This window comes from Pocillopora damicornis, chromosome 4 (assembly GCF_964200805.1).
Source record: "Pocillopora damicornis chromosome 4, jaPocDami1.2, whole genome shotgun sequence".
Taxonomy (NCBI): Eukaryota; Metazoa; Cnidaria; class Anthozoa; order Scleractinia; family Pocilloporidae; genus Pocillopora; species Pocillopora damicornis.
Genome location: NC_142673.1, coordinates 3,619,154 through 3,629,423, shown reverse-complemented (window position 1 = coordinate 3,629,423; position 10,270 = coordinate 3,619,154). Strand labels below are relative to the sequence as shown.

Genomic DNA, 10,270 nt, shown 5'->3' with positions numbered 1-10,270 from the left:
ACGTCTCCATCGTGGCACATGCTTAATAAGAATTGCACTGTTTCAGTCTCTGAGTCAGTGGAGACGAAACTTCTTTATTCAATTTTTCCAAAAAATCTGCTGATAAGAAATGATTTTAAACTCACTATTCCTATTCCGACCATAACATTTCAGATTACGAGCACGACATTCTTCTAAATTTGGGGAGCTTTAAAAAAAATATTAACGATTTAAATAAGAAACTATACCTTTTAAGTATTTATATTACCTGTATTCCTACCTCATTTTCTAAAATAGCAGAGTTACGCATCTATTCAATTTTATGTCGCATTAGTCCTAACAATTGTGGTGAAAATTCCAATTTTCAGGCCTCGACTCTATTCCAATTCTGCGTGGTCCAGTTACGCTTTCATTCAGATTAATTATACGGACGTGTAATTTTGGGATAACTGAATGATAGCAAGAGGTAGTGAGGGTATCTCTTGTCATAAAGGGATTTCATCTTCAAACACCTTAGGAATACAAAAAATACGTTTGGTAACAACACATAACAGGGATGAATAATAGTCGAGAGGATCTTTGGAGGTGAAATTTAAATCAAAGGTATCGATTGATATCCCGGGCGTCTGCTGCAATTTGGGGGTTCAGGATTCACAAATGACCGGAGAGAGAGAGAGAGAGAGAGAGAGAGAGAGAGTTGAATTGAATTGAATGAGAGTTGAATTGAAAATCATGGGGAAATATGATTTCCGGGGGTGTTAATAATCAACAGGGGAATCAAGTGATAATCTCGGGACCACGAGGCCAGTCGAGACTCGCGCACAGAACCAGTGTCTCTCTCGTGTGTTCACTTGTTCAATGTGTTCTCTATGTACTCGTCCACAGCCTCTTCCAGCGTGTCAAGGCCCATTGGTCCAGCCGACAGAAAAACGTGGTGATAATCTTTAATATCAAATTTATCACCTGAAATAAGCAAAAAAAGCATATACCGTTTAGGTGTTGTATTTAAGGGCGGGTATGTAACAAAGTGAGGGGCAGACATTTCATCATATACGCTCAAAGGGATACGAGACCTACTCGAAGATAGGTACTAAATCGATTTATTGCGGTTACAGACTCAGCGCTCTCACTCCTAGGAGTAATCCCTCGATAAATTCTATTAACAGTTTTAATAGACTGCAAACCAGACCGGTGGTAAGAGATAAAGAAAAATTATGGATGCGGGAATTTCTATTAACACGCCTTCAAACTCTCACGATTAGGCTCGATTATCTACTGCTATTCAGGAAATGCTTACGCGCTCCCTCTACTTCGATCCAGATAGTTAGCTCTCAGATCTTGAAAGCAATATGGTTCTCCTGGAGATTTACTATAGCTGAAGTTTCATACCCAGTTTCTGTTCTGCTTTCCTTCGCAGTTCTCTGATCTTGATTTCGCCCACTTTGTAAGCGCACGCCTGCAACAAAGTATCCACAAATAATACAATAAGCGACTTACGAGCAAAGGAAAATGATATTGCTATACGTTTAACTGGAGTATCCTAGAACGTTGAAGACTCCAAAGGAAGGACAAGTTTTAGTTTTAAGCCTTCAGTGTATCTCAAATGTACAGAAAGATTATTTACGAGGCAATTCTAGGAGATATGACATACCTGACCAGGCCATATGATGTATCGATCAATTTCTGTGTTCACATTATGAAAAGACATGGCAGTATTTTCCACCATAAAATCTACTGCCTGTTGTCGACTCCAGCTAAAACGTGAGAAAATCAAACGGTGGCGTTATCATGATGAAAAAAGACTAGAAAACCACATCACCGACAGTAAATTAGCGCAATTTCCTGCGCGAGCTCATTGAAGTTTCTTCTCTTCCTTATTTGAACAACAATTTCCGACCAGCCAAAATATTTGAGCTACAACAGTGGCCAATTTATGTTATCAACTCGATGAGAATACTAAATTACCCTATTATACTCTCCCACCGACGCAACACCACAGTTTCTTTAGAAACTAACCCCTCTTATTTTACCTACTGTCTGTGTATTTGTTTACTTGTTTCGTTCGTATTCATGCTCATTCATCCGTTGGTCCGTTCATTAAATTTGCTTACCTAATGCTCTGCTCGTCAGTCTCAACCGTTAATCCATTTAACTTTCAAATGTGTTTTTTTCCCTAGATTTCTTACCCGAAGGCGTGCATTCCGGTATCGACGACTAACCGACACGCTCGGAGAATTTCGGTAGACAATCGGCCGAACCTTAAACAAATCATCAGGATGACGTCAGTTCCGAGTAACATTATTCTACATATTTTACATGAAGTAGAATTCTTAATAGTTTAGTAGCTATGATTCAATGTTCTGAAGTAAAGTTCATGCAGTGTAAGCATAACTCGCCAACTTCTCCAGGTAACATTATAATTACTGAACAATCACAGTCTACTCACAGGTCGTACGGATCTTGGTACAAACCCATCTCCTCACCAAGAAACTCACAATACAAGCCCCAACCCTGAAAATCAAAAGCCGCAATTTCAGTTCAAAGATAAGATAATCTTAAAGTTAACAGCCGCGTTTGTCCGCCAAGATTTCGCGCCTTATACTTGAGACTAACCAGAAACAGGGAAAAGAGCCTCTGAGAACTCACAGGCAAGCTAACCAAAGCGCGGGAAAACGCAGGTAACCAAAGCGCGGGAAAACGCACGTAATCAAAGCGCGGGAAAACGCAGGTAACCAAAGCGCGGGAAGACGCAAGTAACCAAGTCGCGATTGGTTTTAGTTTTGCATCTGATTGGTTGAGAAAGTGACAAGAGTTTTCTGAACCAATTACAAAGAGAAATAAAGCAAAACCAAAGCAACCCGGGATTATATTCAACACTAAATTGAAAATTGTAGTAGGAGACAATAACAAGGTAAAAGAAAACCGGTTTCATTACTGCATATTAGATACCTCCATGTAAGCGGTGTGCATAGCAAAACGTGCTGGTACTTCATAGTACCTCCTGTCTTCCACATAACGCCTGAAAGATGGTTGTTCCTCCTGCTCCATTGCAAACGCGGTCTGAAACGAAAATATGCTTGTCAGTTGAGTCTCCACGAAATAGATAATCAATGCAAAATGACTTGCACAGTTTTAAGTTAGAAATTATGCAATTGCTCACAACTAAAACTGTTAACAGCTTTAAAAAGCCTAACCCTCTAACCTGTAATGATAACTAGCATATAATTTCTCCTTACAATATTATTCCTGAATCACACTTAAGGTCAGGAGAATAAGGGAAATGATCACCAACTGAAGAAGCTCTTGATTGTTAAACGTATTCTCCTTGTCAACACCTTAGGAATTGTATGGAATATATTATGGAGAATATGCATACATATGTTAAGGCGTAAAGGGTTAAAAGAACTCCTAAAAACATCTTGTATTACGCAGACAAGCGCTAAAATAGTTAAAGTGGAATATACGAAAACGACGAGTTGAAACACCCGAGGCATTTTTCTTTTTAGACATACAAACCATGACGTCGCTCATCTACCCCTTTCGCTCAAAAAGAAAAATATTCACACTCCAAACAGTCCACCATGCATTTCTCAAAATTTTCTCTGAGCGAAGTTGGTCTTACATCAAACAATGTCTCGTAGATTGTATTTTTGTCTCTTCTCGTCACCTTTTCGCTTAAAGACGTATCGATAACGTAGGAAGAAATTCCTTTTTGGTCACTCCCGGGAGTGAAAGGGTTAAAACATAGTTTAAAAAGGGAGTATAATAAACGCATGGATTTCTCAAAAACGTTTTCCCACTATTTTTAAGGTCCCTTGTGTCGCACATCACATCCCTTTCTTGTACTTACTTGTAAGTGATGTCCTGGTACTGCCTCGTGTAGTGCAAGAGACACCATCTCATATTTAGGTCTGAAAGGGAACACGAAAAATATTCATACACCGATGCAAGCAAGAAGTCAGACGCGCGAGACGAAGGGAGCGTATCCGCTCTCCCGTGCGGGCGTATTATTTGAGATCTCAACAAGTGCCTGCTTTGCCATGCAAAAGGCCACGTTTCAGATGAATATTAGGGTAAGCCTTTTTTTTTCTAAAAAGAATGGTCTTCGTTTCTCTAGTTTCACTAAGCTTCCCGGCACAAAAGTCGTGAACTACGACTCTATGTAACAGCTATTAAAGGAGCGTCTCATAATAACTAAACTCAAAACAGATGGCAGAGGACAGACCACATTTTCTCAGAAACCTACCCGCTAAAGCAGAAGAAACATGTACACAGCCACGTAGCAAAGATGAGCACAAAATGAAAAACAGTGAAAACAAAACTCGCACAGCATTTATTCTTACCCCAAAATGAGAAAGCTTATGTTCATGTTTGTGGACATACTACCTTGTATGGTGTTTGTAAGTGTTCACCATAAACACCCCCGGCCTTGTACCATCTTCAGAAGGACCCAGATAGTAAGCAGCAGGGGCCACAGGGGCCGCATCAGCTGGCGTCTCAATAATCCTGCAAGTTATGAAAATCAACGGGCAGAATGCAATCACACAATTAATTACAAGCAAGAAATATAAAGGCGGTCGCGATAAGTAAGAGAAGGATAGCCTACTGACCTTTGGAAAACTAGCTTTTGTGAGTCTCAGAAATGAAAATTTCGACTTTCATACGCGAATTCAAGATTATAGATATGTGAATGAGAACTCAAGGTAAAGCGAGAGCGTGACATAGGTTTTCTGCACCAATCTTTTGATACCAAATTGAAAATTACTCTGAATTAACGAAAAAACTTCTGGAAGTACCGGAAGGCTTACTCAAATGGCATCTTTGGCATTTCTTTGAAGTAAACATTCAACTTTGGCTCGATAACCTTCGCACATAAATCTTTATAACCTTTCAGTAGTTCTTCCTGCAAGGAAAACGATGACAAAAAGCAATGACCTTCAGTTAGTTTAGATTTTGTTCTTTTCTCCCCATTTTCAGTACCCACATAACATTACCTTCGTATCAAAATAAAAACGCTTCTCTGTTCTCAGCATATCGAGAAATTCTTTAAAGCTGCCTTGAAAAACCACTTCCTTGATAATCTAAGGAAAAAGAAAACGGTCTGAAATGTCAACTTGGAGGGAAAATTCTATTCTACCAAACAAAAGCCAATAAATAATTCAAGCTTGAAAACGATCAACGGTAGATTAAAACAACTCCAACGAGGCAAAAATTATGACCGTAACTAAATCGAATGGTGTCGAAGGGGAACGGCATCTTAAACCGATCGACACCATTTAAAAATGTAGTCTCCTCGGTTCGCAGGCAATGGAAAACCCCAACACTATTTTTTAAGACATAGCACGAAATGTTTGTGTCGTAGGTGGAATTGTCGAATCTGGTATATTCCAACATTTATTTCATTCAAATAACTATCTTCCAAACGTTTAGTTCGGTTTGGTTTCTTTTAAACTCTCATCAGTGTGGCGACACGAGCGGGGAAGCCCGCGGGTTTCGAGCCCGTGAGGGAAGTGAGCGTGCGAAGGGTCTCCGTTGGGTCTACGAGGGGTTCTCGAGGGGTCTACGAGGTCTCCGAGGGGCTTACGAGGAGTTTACGAGGAGTCTACGAGAGATTTCCGAAGGGTCTAGACGGGATCTACGAGGAGTCTACGAGAGATCTACGAGGGATTTGCGAGGGCTCAAATCTCGCGGGTCTCGCCGCACGAGACACGGGATTTTCTTACCTCATCCATTCTGGATCTTATTCTTTTAACCTCTTTTTGACCAAGATCGTGGACTTCCTTCGCTGACATGTCACATGCAATGTGGAACTTTAAGGCCTGGATAAGAAGCGTTGACAATAAACAATCACGGCAATCTCTTGCCATCCTTACTTTAGAGTAAGAACAGCCCGCAGCCCGCAGGAAAGGAAGTAACGCGCGCGAAAAAGCATCACACAAGAGAGAAAGCCGACGGTCACGTAACTTTTCACTTTCTCGTATCGATGTAAGTGCTTTTAGGGGGAGGGGTGGGGGATAGGAGGTTTTTTTCCCAAAAATCTTCTCCTTGAAGTACTGTCTTAAACCCTCGCACGTCAAAACACCTTTTTTCATTATTTACCTGTGTGTAAAAGTCATCTCCACCTGGAAAATGAGTGCATGAAATGGACTCTCTTGTATGAGGAAGATACTTCTGCAGAAAAAAAAACCCAAAAATTGGAAAAAAGTCTAGTTCAGTAAAACGGAATGGTACGTTTTAACTCTGTTGATGCAATTGGTCAGTTGGAAAATGCAGTAATCCAAAATATATACCCACTATCTTAACAATAATTATGAAAAATTGCGCTCGTGATGAGCTTGCACAAAATGTGCTCATAAAATACTTTTCAATGATTTACTTACATCCACATAATAATCATGAATCTTTTTAAAAGCTGGCTTGACTTTCTCCTCTATAAGTTTCAGACCACGCCCTCTAAACAATTCCCTATAAAACAGCTTAGGGGTAAATAACTCTACAAATGAACTTTAAGCAAATATATGAACTATCAACAAGCACAATTATCGAATGAATGTTTTGTTCCATTTAACTATCCTTATAAACTAGTGACTGCACTACTTTAACAGCACACATTGGTAAATTGAATCAATTACCTCTCCTCCTCTGTAAATGTTTCTGGAAACCTCTTCAGTGGTTTAGAGAGATCATTATCATCTGTGAAGTCTGCATTCAACACTTTTTGGATTTGATCAGGCACATGTACCTAAAAACGACAAAAATGTACAAATAAATCAAAACACAACCTTCTACAACTATGCATGTACTATGAAATTTTTTGTTTCAGACATTTTCCCATTAGAGTAGTTCTAACATAATAGAGAATTCATAACTTTCAAAGCTTTTTTTACTACTGCAAAAGCATTTTCTCCTCAAAGGTTTCAGAACATCACAGACACATACATGTGTTGCACATAATATTTTTTTTTTCATACATGTATTGCACACATATTTTTTCTGTGCTGATCAGAACATAGCTCTAGTAGTTGTTACTTCAATAGTTTTTGTTCAAAAAAGAAAAAAAGGTCTTACCACAGTTAGCCGTGGTGGTATATGGTGTGTCCTAACTCCCTCTTCAAGTAATCCAATTATTTCAGATGCCTACAGCAATGATAAAATGTAGTTGAGTCCTTGAAAAAACTGGATTCATAGCAAAAGTGTGGTAACTCAAAGTTTTGTTATTTGTAGCTAACAATTGTACATGTACCTGAATGGGGAAAGCCTCCAGTCTTGACAGGTACTTTTCATAGTCATCTTTTGTTTCAAACTTCATCCAAGAAATCAATCTTCCAAATTCTAGCTGAGGTCCTTCCAAATTTATCACAGGAAACAGGAAGCTGAAAAGGTTATGCAACAAAAGATGCAGTGGTTAGAGTTTTCTGGAACACATTTATACTCCTGACCAGAAAGAAGCACTGTGACAGTAAAGGGTCTGGTCCATGGACACAACATTGCAATGAGATGGTCATGAATCCAGCTCAACATATTCCAATGCATTGGCATCTGCATTACAACCTACAGAACAACCTTGTAATAAAATTCAACAAGTCTGCGCAGAGCTGTTTCTCAGGTTCTGCTTGAGATAGGCCAGTTCTCAGTAAAGGAAATATAGAGTGCTCTACACTTTCAGGCAATTACCTAAGGGAAGGTGAAGGTGCCTTGGATCTCTTGAGACTCCCACATTTCTTGCCAGATCCCAGCTACACCATTCCCATGGGTGGCAAATTAGTGCAACCCAGCCATGATTACTCATTTCAGGCAACCATCAACATTCATGATTGGATCACTGGAAGAAAGATGGGAGGGTGGGATAAGGAATGCTTGAGAGTAGCAAACTGCTCAAGATTCGAGAAAACAATCCCTAAAAAAATTGCTTGAGAACTCAAAGATTCTGCCAAAATGATTAGTAGTATTTCATATGAACATACTCCACTGATTGAAGTGAGCCTGCTAAAACTGTACATGTGAACATCAACCAACCTCTTGTGGCCACAGCCATCTAAATATGTCTGGATTTCTCTTTCAAGAAGTTTTACATTCAAAGCATCAGTCTGGAAACAAATCAATATGCAAAACAAACATTGGCTGAGACAAATGGCTTTAACATGAACAATTCTTGAATGTAGAAACTTTACAGTATAATGAACAGAATGACATACATATTTATATAAATGAAGGATAGTACCCTCCAGACCCTCTGCCTCAAAAACTTACCTCACAAAACAGCCCCTAACATCAAAAGCAGAGAAAATGAAACATTCAGTATTACCTTTGGAAGCTCAGATTTCCCTAATACACTCAAGTTTTTCAAAAACTCTTTGCAATCATCCTATGATTAAGAAAGAGATCAACATCTAAATATACTTTTTTAAATAGAGAAAAAATAAAAAAGATAAAAAAATTCAGTACCTAATAACTTTAAAAAGTATTGCCTAACAACAAATACTAAGTAATCCACAAGCATTGAAATACATTCTATTTAAAAAAAGAAAAAGGTCTCTTGAATGCGACTTTCACTTGTGAGAGATTATTCTATAGGAACTCTTTCAAATAAGTCATGTACCCCATTCTAACCTTTCCTGGCCTAGATTCCTGAGCCTGTAGTGATTGTCGACTGAAGCAAATATTCAATAATGCTGATTTCTCCTCAGATATAGCACTCATCTTTAACCCTTTAACTCCCATGAGTGACCAATATAATCCAGACTCAACAATAAGTCAGACTCAGAATTCACCATATTAACCAATAGCTTAATAACTTTATTACACACATTTTGAAATCACTGGTGGTCTCTGTAATCTGATTGGCTCTAATTAGTGTGATTTATTCATGAATTGCACCATTATTTGCTTTAAATCGCATCTTTTTCTCAGCCAATGAGGAGGCTACACTAAAAACAAAACAACCAATCAGATTTCAAGGCTTGTTTAAAGTAACCAATCAAATTGCAGGAAAATAAAAGACAAAGAGTATCATTGCAAATTTTGCAACTTTTGTTTCCAAAGCTCTTATTTTTTCCCCCCCAAAAATGGATGAATTTAATTTCAAACCAGCTCAGTACTGCATCAATAAAATATTTGAACTGACCAATTCCTGTATTCTAGTGATTTCAAAATGGATGTAGTAAAGTGGTAATTGAACCTCTTGTCATGCAATTTTGGTCTGAAATCATATTTGTGATTTCAAATCAAATGAGCGCTGTGTGCTCGTTCAATTTTTAAATCATGCATATGATTTCAGCCCAAATTGCCTCCCACTCAGTTCAATTACCATTATTAATCACTCAATAAATCACATCCTTTAATTATCAAATCATTTGTCCTGTTTATATGTTTTTGTTTCTTTTGTTGTAGGAAAGAGGGGACGAGGGCAATGTCCTGTCTGTAAACTGAATTGGGTAAAATTTCCACACAGCCCCATACCACTGTAAAACAAATCTCCTTTCCTAATGGCAATCTATTGTTTTTGTCATTGTTTTCTCTATCCAAGAACTGAATGCATAATGTAGTATGGTGCTGTGCAGAAATTTTACCCTGAATTGTAATGTTCAATTTGAACTGATTCAGCTGTTCTTCAACAGCCTTAAATACTATACTATTTCATGAGTGTTGTGATTGCTGTCCTATTTAGCTTTTGTAAATAGGTTTCAGATTCTCTCTGTTTGCGGAAGTGGAAATGAAGTTCAGTAAAATCCATTTTTTTAAAAAAAATTAAGAGGCAATAAAATCGCGAAAATACTGAAGATAATCACACAGGTTTTACGCTTATTAGCTTCAATCTACACGCGATAAACGTAGTTTTTAAAAAATTATACTTCGACTTCAATCAATAATCGATTATTTATTCCAAAAGTCGAAGGGCATTTTGTGCACCCGGAGAAGTGAAACTACTGTTGTTTGGACTTTTCAGCTTTCAGAAAATCATGTGATATTAACAACAATCGAATGCAGTACCTGTCTTTTGACATACGCCTCCAAACTGTGACAATCCAATTTGTTATCGTAAGTGTGCACGCCAATTTGAGTGGCGAATTCTGGGCTCTCTCGTAAACGCCACTCCCAAAATGATCTCAAAATACCCTCCACCTCAGCTGACATTGTTACATTAGCAGTAAATATAGAACTATTGATTGTTTGAAAAGTCTAAAGTACGAATAAAACGAAAAAGTACTGCAGAGGAGAGCAGATCATCGGCCAGAGGTTTTCACTAGTTAGAGAGAAACCGTGACACGTACACCGGCAAAGTCACCTGGGA

At 38.4% G+C, this 10,270-nt stretch overlaps 1 protein-coding gene across 2 annotated transcripts; it reads right to left on the bottom strand.

Moving 5' to 3' along the window:
• Positions 1-54: 54 nt before the first annotated feature.
• On the bottom strand, positions 55-10,266 carry LOC113679364 (uncharacterized). 2 transcript variants are annotated; one of them, XM_027196316.2, is made up of 19 exons: positions 9,970-10,266; positions 8,285-8,344; positions 7,996-8,066; positions 7,223-7,352; positions 7,048-7,116; positions 6,612-6,721; positions 6,360-6,444; positions 6,079-6,150; positions 5,703-5,798; positions 4,974-5,060; positions 4,788-4,882; positions 4,366-4,485; positions 3,830-3,890; positions 2,929-3,039; positions 2,426-2,490; positions 2,166-2,237; positions 1,631-1,733; positions 1,369-1,435; positions 55-942 (listed from the first exon to the last, which is right to left on the bottom strand). In XM_027196316.2, the coding sequence occupies exons 1-19, from the start codon at positions 10,111-10,113 to the stop codon at positions 827-829; spliced, it is 1,734 nt and encodes a 577-aa protein (XP_027052117.2). In that variant the 5' UTR covers positions 10,114-10,266; the 3' UTR covers positions 55-826. The 2 variants fall into 2 exon arrangements, with proteins under 2 accessions (XP_027052117.2, XP_089061664.1); XM_089205538.1 differs by lacking the exons at positions 7,996-8,066; positions 8,285-8,344; positions 9,970-10,266 and adding an exon at positions 7,654-7,801.
• Positions 10,267-10,270: the final 4 nt, after the last annotated feature.

Excerpts from the sequence above, each read along its gene's own strand:
- LOC113679364 (XM_027196316.2), bottom strand. The coding sequence starts at position 10,113 with ATGTCAGCTGAGGTGGAGGGTATTTTGAGATCATTTTGGGAGTGGCGT. Across the intron at positions 6,151-6,359 it reads TTCATGATTATTATGTGGAT|AAGTATCTTCCTCATACAAG; the intron begins GTAAGTAAATCA and ends TTTTTTCTGCAG. Across the intron at positions 943-1,368 it reads GAAAGCAGAACAGAAACTGG|GTGATAAATTTGATATTAAA; the intron begins GTATGAAACTTC and ends TGCTTATTTCAG.